Raw genomic sequence first — 14781 nt, 5'->3', positions numbered from 1 at the left:
GCGGTCTTACGGAGATATAAACGTTGATTTGTAAATTAAATGAACGAAAGTTTAGCAGGGGAAGTACAATGCGCTATTTCGGAGCTATTCGACTCGTTCGGACGGGTTGGTCCTCGTTAAAACTAACGAGTAAAACTTCGGTTGAGATATCGGTTTCAGTTCGAGGAAGAGAATGCTTCTAATTGCTTCGCGACCGTCGCAGATGCGATAATATACTGCAATTCCACCTGGCCATTTTGCGCGCCAAAGGACGACGAAATCGTGCGCAAGAAATTGATACCGTTTCAGCTCGCTCGTGACGGCTTCGTCGAAACGGCAGTGGAACAAGACAATCGTAGCGTGCGCACGCCACAGAGACACAATTTATCGCGACCTAACAGGTAGCCGACGGCAACAATTTTCAATTAGTTCCATCCGAGTAGCGTCGCGGGCGAGTCCGCGGCGACCACTTCTCCCTCGCTCTCTCTCTCTCTCTCTCTATATATATATATCTCTCTCTTTCTCTTTCTCTCTCGGGATAATTTCCCTTCCCGTCCCGTAAATCCTCGATAAAACCGTTAACAAAAATCGCGACGAGCCGCGCCGCGGGTTTCGCCGCGATTGTCGCCGATAGCGGGTTCTACTCTATAAATTTATGCGGATACCCGATAAACACACGCGGGCGCGCGTCGACGCGCCGCGCCGGCACAATTTTCCTCGTTAACAATGGTCAATAAAATCCTACGTGCGCGGCCCGCGTGGTACATTGTGCCCTGGTGATAACGGTCGACGAATCGTGCGAACGATTCTCGATCGCGTCATCGGCGAGATCGGGGCCTTTTTATCCCGCGCGCGTTGTTCCGCTTTCGCGTCGCGCCGTTCCCAAACAAAGGCGCGGAAAGAGGCTGAGTTGCGCGTTCGCTGATTAACGTCCCTCGCACTCCTTCTCCATTTACATCACGGGCAATTAATCAAATCTGGAAAAGTACTAGGCCAGTTCTGTACTGGTCGTATCGTACGCGGAGAGAATGTTCTCTTAAAATTTGTCGTGAAAATCGAGTGATTGCGCAGTGAGAAAACTTTCCATCGGATAAACCACTTGAAGTGTTACCGATGGTCAATTTTTCCGATTAAATTATGGATATATCCAATGAAATTTATCCGATAAAATTTGATTGGACAACCGATTACATTTTTTATCGGATATATTAGAATTTTCCAAAATTTCAAAGAATTCAAATTCCGAGGATTTCAAACTTTAAATCGCGAAAATCGGGAAACAAAGTATCAAGAGAACATGATCAAGGAAAGAGGGTGGCACTATTTGAAATTTCAATAATTTTTCAGCATTACACGGAGAGAATTTTCTATTAAAATATATCCTGAAAATCATGTAATTGTGGGACAACGTGGCATTTCGAAGAACTTTATGAGAGTTTTACATTTTACTAGTAAAACGTATGATAAAATTTCAAAAAACCCATAAAATTCTTCGAAATGCCGTGTTGTCCCACGACTGCATAATTTAGAAAGAAAAAAAATTCTCTCCGTGTAGTGTCGTGGACCGGTTCTAATTCAAGGTCGATTAATCGAATCTGCGATTCGCGACGCTACGGTACGATCGATGTAGAACCGGTCTGAACATCGTAAAGCATCGCCGAAGAGCGAAGCTGAAAATTTAGAACGAGACGAGACACTTTTATCAATCAGACTCGTTACGCGAACGTAGACACGGCTCTGCTTTCAAGCGGCCGCGGTACGACAGGAGCAGAAGTAGAACTAAACTTTACAGTGTAAACGGTACTTCATGTTGCGTCCAATAAGTCATGCACTGAATAATGCCATGTGCCTGTGCGAGCGCACACAGGCTTACGGCTCGTAGGGATATCGCGAGGCGGAAAGGCTGGGCCGATTTCCGCGCGCGCACGTTTGCACGCGCGGGCCCACCCGATCGCGAACGCGGGCGGATTAATGGGCAATAAATTCAAGCGCAGGACCGGTTAATTATCCAAGTCATCTATGGGGCCCCGGGATGACATATCTCTCGGCTACGATCAATACGTGAGGATCTCTCCCGCTCTCGTCCCGTCCGACGATCGCGCCTGATGTGGCTTACCTCGTGAGATAGGGGGTTGTTTTTATTACGGCCGGTGTTGGACGCGTTATTAATGGAGGAGAGCGTGGTGAGGGTCGCCGTGCCGACGCCACCGATGGTCTTCTCGCTGACCTTCGTACCAGCACCGCCGACATCCTTGTGCAACGTTCCAGGACTCTGTAATCAGAAGGAACGGGCGTTGGTTGTGGACTTGGAACGCGGTTCTTTAAATAATTGAAGAATCAATTCTCGGGACAACCGAGCCCGATATACACGTGATATACGTTACGTAACTTGTTGCACTGGCTATCCTTGCCGCGACACTTCATAAAAATTATAGAATTCATTACAGTTAAACATTCTTTAACGAGCACTCGGCCGTGCCGTGTCTTCCGTTTCGAAGACTCCGTTGAGAAATTATTTATCAGCACTCGCGCTTCAATTGTCAATTAACTGACCCCGTATCTTCGACGGGCCATTAAGGTCGCCGCCAAGTGAAAATTCCAAACTATCTCGCGTATTCTCCTCGCCAAGTTCCGCTATCTCGACGGCCTCCGTCCCGCTTCGCCGCTTAATTACTTCGATATTCCGCCCAGGCTGATGGCGCGACTCTCTTTTCGACACCGCTCGCCTATTTTCGCCTACCGCAATCCGTCCTCGCGCTTACCCTCTCCCGTCCAACAGACTAAACACGCGATTTAGCAATCGGAGACAAAGCGTTAACGTGGGTGGCTTCGGGCGCAGGCCGAGCCGCGCGTCGGTGTTGACGGGGACACGTGTGCGGATGCGCGTCGCTGCACGTGTGCGTGCCGCGAGCGCGCGTCCGCGATACGCGGCCGATAAGTGCGCCGAAGAAATGACGCCGCGGGCGATTGGGACTCCGACGCTGCGCTCTCATTCATCGTGCGATCCTCTTCGATGGAATCACTCCGGTGTTTGATATCCGCGTAACAAATATCCCGCGGCTTTGTTTCCCTCCGGAAAGACCTTCTCCCCCTTTAGAAATTCTGAATCCGCGATCGTTCCTACCGTGTTCGAAAGAGATTTACACGCAATATTTCGGGATTCTACCGTTCGACGCGGGGGGGAGCCAGACGTACGGCTGATGTGATTTTCGCGGGCGAAATAGAATCAGGCTAGTGGGGCACGCGAAAAAACCTCGATGCGCCGCGTCGCGACGCGCTTTTGCGCGTAGATAAACGCGCGCGTTCGTTCCGAGGAACGGAGAATCGACGCTCGTCTCGGCACGACGTCGGGGGAACAATCGGACGGCTGGGGACGGTTTTGCTTTGCAAAACAATGTAAGAATAATTAAAGCTCGTCTCGTTAGTGTCGGACAATGGAGCGCGATAGATTCGCCTCGCTGCAAATGTGGCACGGCGCGCATGCAAACCGCGTATCGCCGCAAATGGTGCACGCAGCGCCGCGCTGGTGATCAAAGTCACGGATCGTTTTAAGAAAAGCCTCGTAGGCGGGAGAATCCTGAAAAAAAAACGCGCGCGCGCAGTGTTTACTCGCGAATTGGATCGCGCCGAGGACTCTTCCTCTCGTCTCGCAAAAAGAGCAACGTAGGCCGCTACGTAGCCACGATGAGAATTAACTGTAAGCCTGTAACGGTTCAAAGGCGGCGCACTCATTACAGACGATTTATAATTCGCCATCGGGATCTACGGAACGTTTATAAACGGTGCAGTGACCCCGCGGCTAATGCGCAGTGACAGAAATCGATGTATTCTTAGGCCGGCGAGTCCGCCCCTTATTATACGCGGGTCTATAATTACATATCGATGTTTAATTGGAGGGCGACCCTGGAGCCCGTAGGAAAAAAAAACGACCGTTGCATAAGGAACGCGGTCAAGAACCTACGCGATCGCATCAAACACGTTGATAGGACGATCCTCGTAGGCACTTCATCAGCTCCACTCAACAATGGAAAATAGGTCCAACAGACTTAGACTTTCATCTGGGCGGGCACGGAGCCGAGATTCGCGTCGCTAAAGGAAACTCCAATTAGCGAACTCTCGACTACGCCGTACCCTTAATATCGAAGCCCGTCAAAGCGCGTAAATTAAATCTGTAAATTTTTCTACGCTGAATCGTACACGGTGAAAAATTTGCATCGAATAAACCAATTAAGTGGTGTTTCCGATGGTTAATTTTTCCGATTAAATTATGTACTGTCCGACGAAATGTAGTTACCGACAAAATTTGATCGAGAAACCGATCATATTTTTCATCGGATATTTTTCTCAGCGTGCAAGCAATTTTAATTTCTTTCAATATTACTGTAATATTGCATCCGGAGGGAAGAGGGAAGTCTGGGCCAAGCCAGAGCTCGGGCACTTACATTCGCGCGCGCAATCACGAAATGAGCGAGGCTCGTGTGTCACGTAACACAAGCTTTATTTAAACTGTATACAGGGAGCGGTAATCAGAAACCGAAAACCGTGTGTACGTCCGTAAGCAGCGAGAGCTCCAGCGAGACTACTCTCTTCCGTTGTTCACCCGGAGAGTAGGGGTCGAGCAAACTTCTTTCTTAACCTTCTCATACTCGAGGAGATTGTTTCCCCTCTCGTCTCTTGGTACGCCGATGTCTCATTTAGAAAGACTAATAATAATAAACGAAAGACACCTGATCTTACACGGAAACGCATGAATAAATTCCACGGATGTAACAATATTTTATGCCCAACGGGCAACGAACGTGTACGCGTATTACGTAGTCGTCTAGCTTTACCCGCGACTGCCAAGTCATTTTAATGCTAAATGCGCGGGTCAAAATACACAGAATCCATGACACAGGCGGGACAGGAAGTCACGGGAAAACGGAGGGAAGGGGGGTGAGGAGCGGTGGGAGAGCGACACAGTAGGTTCGTTAGACCTACCTGTTCGTACCATTGTCAATGTCACATCGGTGGACTTGTGTCACTGTGCGGCAGGTCAACGCACGTATCTACGCAACGGTACGCGCTCTTTTCTACAAAATCGATACTAGAACGTAGTCGAAACGTGTCGATTGCGCGCGGCAACGTTCTAGCTTCTTTTCCAACGAATGATGGTGCGCTGAGAAAAATGCCCGATTAAATATACTCGGATAATCCAATTACACAATAACAAACGGACATATCCGATGAAAAATGTGATCGGTTCTTCAATCAAATTTCATCGGGTGTATCCATAATTTAATCGAAAGACGGAAAAATTCACCATCGGAAACACTATTTAATTGGTTTATCCGATGGAAATTTTTCTCAGTGTACATGTACAATTATTGCGATGCGCACAGAGCACGGCGAACTGCACAGAAGTATTAGCATTAATTTAGATTTTTAGTAGCTTACTGTTGGATTTCTATCCTTGCCGCGTTGCGATTAATCTGGCCGACCGACGGCCGAATTTTCCATCTGCACGATTAACGGGAAACCGCTGATACCCGAGATGGATCCGCTTTGCTTTAATGGATAAGGAGGGGCCGAACAACGTGAATGAAAGAAGCCCGACCCACGGTGAAGAGAATCACGAACGGATATGTCGGGGCAAAAAAGCGCAAGGGGAGTGCGTGGGTAGAGGAAAGAAACGGGAAGGCGAAAGGAAAAGGGGAGAGCTTAAATTTCAGTAACTGAGTGCGTGAGAAGTGCCGGAGAGGACCCGCTAGTTCTATTTAGATTATCCGCATAATGCATGACTGATGTAGTTCTCCTGCAGAGTGAGAGGCGACGACACAAAACCTCGTAGAAGGTCCCTTTTGTGACGAACAGGAGCTCATGAAAGGGGGATAAATTTAGGATCTCGCTGCATCATAACGGGAGATGTGAAACGCCCTACTTTACATTATTCTCGAGACGGATAACAGCGAATAAGACTTATATAAAGTTTACAATAGACGTCTTTGTGAAAAATAAAATAGTCGCCAAGTCCTATGCCTTTCCTATGTAGATTTCACTTATATACATGTACAAAATTAATTTTATATATATATATACGCAAAGTATTTAGGAGAGAAAACGAGGTTTCTGTGACTAAAAAGAATTGAAAAAAAGTGTGATTGATCGCGATTTTATCTGAACATGGGCAAACGTCGCGAGGCAAAATTCGTCCGCATATAAATAGCGGTAGGCAGAAGAGGAGGGGAGAAAAAAAAGAGACATGATAAAGTTGGACGCTCTCTCATCCACCCAGCGTGGCACCCTATCATTACGCTCGCTCAGGGGCAAACCTTAATCTCGGGACCGGTGTGGACTTCGTGGCTCTTGATTTTTCTCGGAGCACCTGGCCGCACGCCGCTCGGGCCCGGCGCACCTAGCGATAGCGGCAGGTGGAACACAGATTTGACTTGCCAAACCTGCGTACACGAGGACCGAACGGCCGCGCACCGGCTCGTCGAGGTTTCGTCGACCTCGCGCGCCTCAATCCGAACGCGCGGGATATCGTATACCTGCGCACGGATGCGCGCACGCACACACGGGCGCACGAACACGTGCGGGTGAGCAGATGTATCTCGTATCTGGCACCTGCCAACCTGCAGCGGCACAAAGACTAGACTTAGGGCAGCAGCCTGCAGCTGTCCGCGCCTCCTGCGAGAAAACCACGTTTTCGTCTCGTAATAAACGCCTCATCTTGTCCTCAAGTAATCCTAACGCGCTGCCCTGGCGAATATTATCTGAATAAATAAAGGCAGTCACCGTTATTTTCTCAACGAGTCTCTTGTCCCAAATAAATTAAAATTGACGATAATGCGCCCGTAATTGCGCATCGCGGAGCACGTAACAACGTCCAATTCCGCAAGCCACTCACGTGCTTTCGGAATAGCCTCGATGACTGTTCTCCGTAATCGAGACGATGCCGGAGATGCATTACAAATTCGCGAGTTCTCGCACCGCGACATTTAGCGGGATGGAATTTCCACGTCGTCCCCCCCCCCCCCCGACATCGCCGAGCGATCACTCGTCGCGGAATTTTTGAAATCCCGAGTAAACGCCTGGGACATATCGAGCCTCGGTAGCTCACGGCCGACAAAAGCCGTAAGCGGCCGAGATATGAAAGCACGGGGGCAAATTTCATCAATCTTTTAACACGTCGAAAGCGCGCCGAGGAATGCGACGCGAAAATTACGCGCCTGAGAGATTACGCCTTAAAATTACTCTAAATTACACCACCGCAATTACGCCGCCGATCGCAGTGGCACACTTGTAACGAGGGAAAAAAAGTTTACATCGCGCTAACAGCGTTAGCGAAACAGTAATTTCAGAGCAGCTTTCCACGGGAAAGCCTCGGAGTAGCTTTCCAATTATTAAGCGTTGTCGGTTCTCGCTTTTACCCGCGAGAAAGACGCCAAGTTCAGCCCGTGGAAACGACAGCACTCAAGTTATTATCAGCTGGACAATTTTTGCGGCGTCGCAATGGAAAAACGATCGCCGGACGGGCGTCCGCGTTGCAATATCGATCACATAAATCGCGGGTCAAGGACGCTCGAACGAGCGAACGTGAACCTACTGTCGCGCGAGGATAAATCGATCGATCGATAAAGCGATAAGCGTGAGTTGCTTTCAGCGGTGATTGATCTGGAACAACAATACTTGTTCCGCTAAACGAGCATGCAGAAGCTATGCGCACGGCGCTCGTGAAAAATCTATGAAAAATCCATTTCTCGAGCGCGAGGTTTCAATAGCCCGGCGAGAGGCATCGAGCACTTTTACGAGGCACTTTTATGCAAAAGACACAAGAGCGTAAGCAATTGCAACTTTTCAGATGTAGGCCAACTGCCAATTGTCTCACGTGCGCGGCGAGCGGAATACAGTTAACGTCAATCGCAATCCGCGCCGTCGCGTCGCACCGAGAGCCGTCGCAGCGTAGAAAAATCCACGCGACGCCGCGGGAGCGAAAAGCGAAAGGTTTCGCAAATAATATCAGTCGCGTAAAATAAAAATTATCGCAGGTGCACGCTCGTACCGCGATCGTCCGCGGCGCGTCGAATCTACGTCGGGCCGCGATATCGTGATAAATATTCCGCTCCCATGCGAAAAGGAATCGGAGAGATCGCGCCGTTTTAGCGAGACGAATCGGGGGATTCGAGTGGAGCGCGAAGTTAAGACGAATCGATTTCTTCGCCGGCGATTATTCATTTTTCCCCGAGGAGCGAGTAAAAGTTCCTCGTTTACGTCCACTTGTAACCGCCACCTTTTCACCGGGACGTTTGCCAATCGTCGTCGTCGCCGTCGTACGTGCGCGAACGCGACCGGGACGTTTTCACAAACGCCAATTAGCCGTTGATCATCGATTGGAGAAACCGCTCCCGGCATTAGCCAGCGTGCAGTCAGTCAAGTTTCTATTAAGATCCTGACCCATTTGCAAAACCATTCACACGATTCGAGGCTGAAAAAAAAAGAGAAACGTCCGAGATTCTGCCGATGAATGAACCGCGCGATTAACACGATGCGCGATTGACTCGCGATAATCGAAGAAAGGCGAAGGCCAATAAATGCGAACGTAAGTGCGCGTGTAACGCCGGACATGACGTTATTTCGACCGAGCCTGGCGCAGATGTCGGCACAAAGTCTAAGGAGGCTCGCGCGAGCTTGTAAAACGAGCGTACACACGTAAACGTAGAAAGTGAAAACAACTTGCCCTCATTACGAGAACGAACGCACGCAGAAGATAATTGACGCGGCTCTGCGTTAGAAGAGAGTAGTGCAGCTGCGCCGAGGCATTCATTTACGCAAAGAGACCGTCGTCCCGCGCCACACAACTCCCAACGCATACACGTGTACTTTTGACGCGTGACAAATCAGCTGATCGCGCGCTCGGAGCAGCGCGTTATCGAAGCCGCGTGCGGTTTTCATTAAAAACCGCGAGATATGACTAAAGTGGAAAGCACGGATCTATTCGTTGTCGGGGCATTTCTCGCTTATCGGCTACCCTTTACGAGTCATCGATAAAGTTTCTCGCGTGACTTATTAACCTTCTGCTTACGGATCGGACGCGGGACTTCCGACTAACGGTGAACACACTCATGAATATTCCGCGGTATCGTATTCTGTATTAACCGCGTTAGAGATTTATGGCCGTAACGCACGACACCGCAAACTATAACGTTACGACATTGCGCGGATGAGGCGAGCCGCAAAATATTTATCTCCCTCGCGTCGTCGCATCGGTCATCGATCTCCTGCAACCTCAGATCGCAGATACATTTTTTCCTCCGTAACAATTTTGTTTCCTCTACACTGCTAGATACAATCGAGAAATCAGATCGGTTAGAATAATCTCAGGACTGAGTTCTGCGAATCGCAAGAAACGCGCGCTACGTAATGCCAACATCTACGGCAATGTCGGCGCTCCCGAGTCCGTCAGCGAGATCGCGAGCGCCGGTCATGCAATCATTTTTCTGCAATTTCCTCGTGAGTCAATCGTTTCTTGCTTTGTGCATAATGTATAATGGCGCTTCTCCGCTCCTAGAAATTCCTCTCACTGTGAATCGGTCAACAATGGGGTTCAGCTCACGTCGCCGGCCTCGAAGGCGAGCGAATCTCGAGGAAGGAGCGCGCCCCGAGAGGGCTGCAAATACGCGCGTGACAACGAGAGAGAGCGAGCTAATATAAAGAACTCGTGGACGAGAGCAGGCGTCGACGTGCACGCACCAGAATAGAAAAAGGGGCCGTGCTCAAGAGTCGTCTGTTGTGCGAGTATGAGTCGAGTGTTTGCTCGCCAACGAAATCGCTTTATTGAAACGCGAGGCAAGGGTCGCGGAGATTTACTCGACAAGACCTCGGCGGATCTCCGAAACTGTAGCGAGGCGAAAATTGGAGCACGCGCGTGTATGATTTCCAACACACAATTACAGTTTATAAGAGTATATTTTCTCCCGGCGCCACACGCGCTCCAAGCTTGGCCAAATTCGTACCTTCGCGACGCGACGCGACGTAATAAACACGTTACGCGGCCTCGCTCTCGTCGGATAACGAGATCGCATCACGCAGCTTCGCTCGAAAAGGCTCGTCGTCGCTTTCGAAAATTTCTCCCTCACCTCGAGCGCCACAAGCTCGCCGCGTGCGTCGTCCGGGATGCCCCTCCGATCGGAAGGACGTGCGAGCACGGCCGTGACGGCCGAGGCTCACGTAGCGAAACAGAGAACTTTCACGGCCACGGGCCCGACCTGGTCACTCGATACCGCGTGCGTATAGGGTCGGAGGAAAAAAAATGGGACCAAACGACGCGGCAAGGAGGAGCATCTGTGCCGTGAGAGCGGACTTGACGTATAAAAAAGAAACAGGTTATCGAATTCAGCACCGATACCGGCCGCCCGAGCGATATCGCTCCGATGGCTCGGAGGCACACACTCTGGGGAAAAAAACAGACAGTTGGCAACCCATTTTGAGGCCCACAATTAGTAATCGAATTATTTCGATTGTCCGTAACTCTAAATGACGAACGAAAAAAAATGAAGAAACTAGAGTTACGAACATTCCAAATAATTCGATTACTAATTGTGGGCCCCAAAATGGGCTGCTGTCTTTTTTTCCCCGGAGTAATTTCGCTCCCGAGGCCGAGTCTTCGGCGGGACGTGCTCGGCAGCAACGGCATTAGACCGGAATCGCGATCCCGCGCCAAAGTTCGCACGCTCTCGTACACCTCGCGAAAAGTAAGAACACACACGATCCATATCTCGCGATTGATTACGTAAAACGCACATATTCAGCGGCGTGTATCAAGTCCCCCATGCCTGCGTCATGCGATTTAACCGCGCCGCATCGCTCCGTTATTCTAGCTCCGTCCGAGGCCTCGACGATGCTCGGTAAACAAGATCTGTCACGCACGAAGCGCATTCTTTCGTCCCGAGGGAAAGATTTCCGCCGCGGCCTGGAAAAGTCGGCGCGCGCGACTGCACCGGCGATCCCGCGCGGAGATTCTCGCTCGTTTTCCATCGCGATAAGATCGCGATTATCGCGTCGGACTGTAAACGTAAGCGGCGCCGCCGTCGTATATTCGAGAGATAACGCAGCGATATCGCGATACCCAGTTTCCGACTAGACGATTAATCTTTTTTTTCTTTCGCACGAATCGCTCGACCCATTCGGTCGAGCATCCGCACGTTTCTGACGCGCGCACGTGCGTGGTCCACCCCTCGACCCCACAACCCCGTAGCTCGCTGCTGAGAATTTTTGGTCGACGGCATTCTCACCGCGCTAAAAGTACAGATCCTATTCGCAGGCCCCCGCTATCTCCTAATCAATCCGGAGTAAATTTAGCAGAACGCAGATCCAGCGAACCGTCTGACAAATCTCAATATGTTAAGAATATATATCAAGCTTGTGCCCGCGATACATTAAACAAATTAGGAGAAAGTGTTGCGTTCTCGCTGTCTGGAGTCTGGAGTCGCCGCTCTTAATCCGCGGATTATCGCGCCAGCTCATCTCGAGAATAAACTTTTGCGCAATTGTAAATCTCTTACAATCAAAATATTAAGATATCTGGATCTCGCGCGCGCGCGCGTTCATTTGAAATTCTGCGAAGTCGATGGAGGACGAGAAGAGCGTCGTTCCATTATCGGGCTCGTATCGAAGAAGAATCGTCCGCTCGATTTTTCGACCTTCTTCAACGCGGGCTCCAGTCTTGCGCCGTGGTCTTTTCCCCCCTGCCGGGGGGACGGGCTCGTCTCTTTATATTTAGAACATAGACGACGCGCGAGGCGAATGTTAATCTCCGTCGAGTAATCCCGTTGTACCTCGTGTGTGTCGTGTGTGTGCGTATGTGTATGTGTGTGTGTGTGTCTTTCTCCCTCTCCGTCTGTGTGTATATGTACGTCGCGTGAAATCGATCGCATCTAATGGATAATTCATCGTCGCAGATTGGATCGCGAGGCCTCATAATAGATACAATAAAGGTGATACGCTATCAAAGCGCTATCCCGCGCTGACAAACGCGGGAGCACTTTTATAAGAACAAAGTATGTGTTTCGAGCTTTAACAAGGTTATCGTTAAGCGTATATACCTCTATCAGAGATAATTCAAAATGTAATTCACTTTAATTTCTACAAAGCGACCGCTATCATTTATACGGATGCGCGCTTGTCGTACAGAATACAGCGGGCTGTTGTCGCTGTAAATTACACGTGCCTAAATTACACAAGTATTATATTATGCTTACATTGCGAGAGAAGAGAGAAAGAGGAGGGAATCTCTCTCTCTCTTCCGCGGAACGTGCCGATAATAATTGTGGCGACGATCATTGACAATTCACCGAGCACGACTTCGAGAAACGGGGTTTTTCTCGAGGAAACTTTCCGCGTCTTCAGCCTCGGCGAACAATGCGGCGCAGTTTCTCTGCGTTCGCAATGAAAGTCCATTGTCCGTTTTGTCAATGCGAGATACACCGTACGGCGTTGCGATTAGCTCACGTTGCACTCCCCGCTGGTGCGGCTACGCAGTGGCACGTTTATACCTGTTGAAGACCGTGCCAGGGCATTGTGAGGAGAGATTCTCGCAACAGGGGGTTCTCGAAGAAAAGAGGGACGTTCCGCGAAGACGGGTCCGTTTATTGGTCAAAGTGGAGAAGAAAAACCCGGCGGAAACGAACTCAATTTCCGCCTCCGAGACACACATCCCTCTCTCTCTTCTGTCCCTCCGTTCAAACGTAAATTCGAGGAAAAATTGCGTACGACCCGACAATTAAATCTTCCCATGACTCGATAAACTGAAAAAGCCGACTGTGTCTCCGAACACGCAACTGCCGGCGATATTCAGCGCGCCCACACGCGAGGCTGGACGCCGAGCGTGAGAGAACGCTGGACGAGCGCGCGGCTGCCTCGTGAATGCATCTGCATTCGCGTTGAATGAGGTTAACGTTAATGAGGCGCAAACATCTCCAGACGCGACGCGGCCAGGCCTTCCCTTTTATTCCCACCCCGTGGCGCGTAGTCGGCGGCCCTTCGGTAGCCCTCGCGGAGAACCCGCCGCGCCGTCGCCGCCGTGCGTGCACGCGCGTGCATTTTCCCTCCCCTTCGACCGACCGACCGTCCCCCGTCCGGTCGTCTCGCTCGGCCGGCGACGATGCACATGCGTGCTTATTCGCAGAAAAAAAGAAACGAACGCCGCCGTTTCTGCGAAGCTTCGGGAGTGATTCCGGTAGGGAGATACGTCGTCGAACGTATTTCGCGAGCGGCGTGGATAACATTGCGTATCGTTTGTAAATTTCTACACGTGCCCACGTTTGTTTACACGCGTGTATCGAGTGAGTAAAAATCCATCTAGACCGAGCAGAGGTCGCGAGAGCACGACTTGTTTACGTATCCCGGTACCGTCGAGACTTTCGGTGGTGACTTGACAAAAGAAGTCGACCAGAGAAACTGCGTTTTAGCACCGACAACATCCCAGTCATTAGAGTCAAACGAGGGAGAAGCCGCTGACCAAAATCTTGTACACCAATGCCCACTAATACCCAGTGGGCATTACTTAATCTTATTATCTTATTTTATCTTTACAATACCCCCAGCAAGGCCTAATGCCGCAAATCTATACACCACAATGCCCTCAGCGGTTTCGCCCTCGGAATTAAATGTACATACGAAACGAGCGGCGCGAGGTGTCGCGCTCGGACATTTGTCGTGCGTATCGACCCGTCTCGGAGTCGGATAAACCGATTAAAAAATTCACAACGGACCCTGCGCGCAACACGTGCCACCGGAGACGCGCGCGCGATAGCGGGTCCCCGCGTACGTGCGCCGCGAGACAGCCCCGGAGGACTCGATCTTCTCACGGCGACCCGCGAGATCGACCAGACGACGTCGTCCTGGCGGACCGTTACGTCCCCTGGGTCCCCCCCCGCCTACCTAACACCCGCGGTACTTACTCCATAGAGAGACTTGAGCTTCACGTGGTTGAGCGCGGGCACGTCCACCATGGAACACTTGAGCAAGATCGTGGTGGTTTGGCTGGGCATCCTCGCGAACCGCTGCTCTGCACTCGTGTCACGTGGAATGGGCTACTACCGCGCCGACTATCGATCACCGCACTGATAATACGGGAGACGTTCATTGGCACGGACCGGGCGAGAAACACGGCGTCTGAACCACGTCGGTCGCGATACGCGAGCGGAGATGCGAGGAAAGTGCGCACCAGGGCAGTAAAACGAAAGGGCAGTGTCACGGCAGTGGAATTTCCGGAGTCAGCGCAGGACCACCAGCCTCTCGATCTCGCCGCGCCGCGCGCGCGCGCGCGCGTCTTCTCGCTTTTCCTCCGAGTGCGAAGGGCCGAGCAGAAGGCGAGCCACCGCGCGGCGTGCTCGCTCTGCCGCTTGACTGAGTGACTGACTGACTGACTGGTTTTCACTCACTCACAACACGGTACCCCGTGTGCGGGAATCGTGGCCGCCGTCCCATCCCACCCGTGCGCATTTCCTTATCCCCACCGTCCGGCCGTCGCGGCGCCGAGCGCCAATCGCCGCCGTCGAGAGAGCGCACGCACACGCGTGTCCGTGGACCACGCGCGTGGAACAGCTGCTGCACGGCCGTACGTGTGTGCTTACGTGGAGTCTATCGCTTGCGGCTGCGCGCGCGCGTGTGTGCGTGTGCGTGCGTGCGTGCGCGCGCGCGCGAGAGAAAGAGAGAGAGAGAGAGAGAGAAAATTGAATCGATGAATGGAAAAGGGTGTATTTGTCGAGATAATGAGGCCTTCTTTTTTTTTTTCAAGAAACACGTGGGAAACGCTTCGAG

At 51.1% G+C, this 14781-nt stretch overlaps 1 protein-coding gene across 10 annotated transcripts in view; it reads right to left on the bottom strand.

The window, feature by feature from the left end:
- The window catches only part of LOC105562281 (dual specificity tyrosine-phosphorylation-regulated kinase 4), a 76309-nt gene that overhangs the window by 28563 nt on the left and 32965 nt on the right, over positions 1 to 14781 (bottom strand). For 8 of the 10 annotated variants that reach the window (XM_012013001.1, XM_012013005.1, XM_012013004.1 and 5 more), the window contains one exon: positions 2096 to 2251. In XM_012013001.1, coding sequence (XP_011868391.1) covers positions 2096 to 2251 — 156 coding nt within the window. Of the gene's footprint in view, positions 1 to 2095; positions 2252 to 13919; positions 14678 to 14781 lie in introns of those variants that run through there. The other 2 variants (XM_012013007.1, XM_012013010.1) reach the window with 2 other exon arrangements.

The sequence above is a fragment of the Vollenhovia emeryi genome, unplaced genomic scaffold (genome assembly GCF_000949405.1).
Source record: "Vollenhovia emeryi isolate VEMERY1.0 unplaced genomic scaffold, V.emery_V1.0 DF939191.1, whole genome shotgun sequence".
In the NCBI taxonomy this organism is placed as follows: Eukaryota; Metazoa; Arthropoda; class Insecta; order Hymenoptera; family Formicidae; genus Vollenhovia; species Vollenhovia emeryi.
The sequence above is the reverse complement of the archived record's forward strand: the minus strand, read 5'-3'. Positions and strand labels throughout refer to the sequence as shown.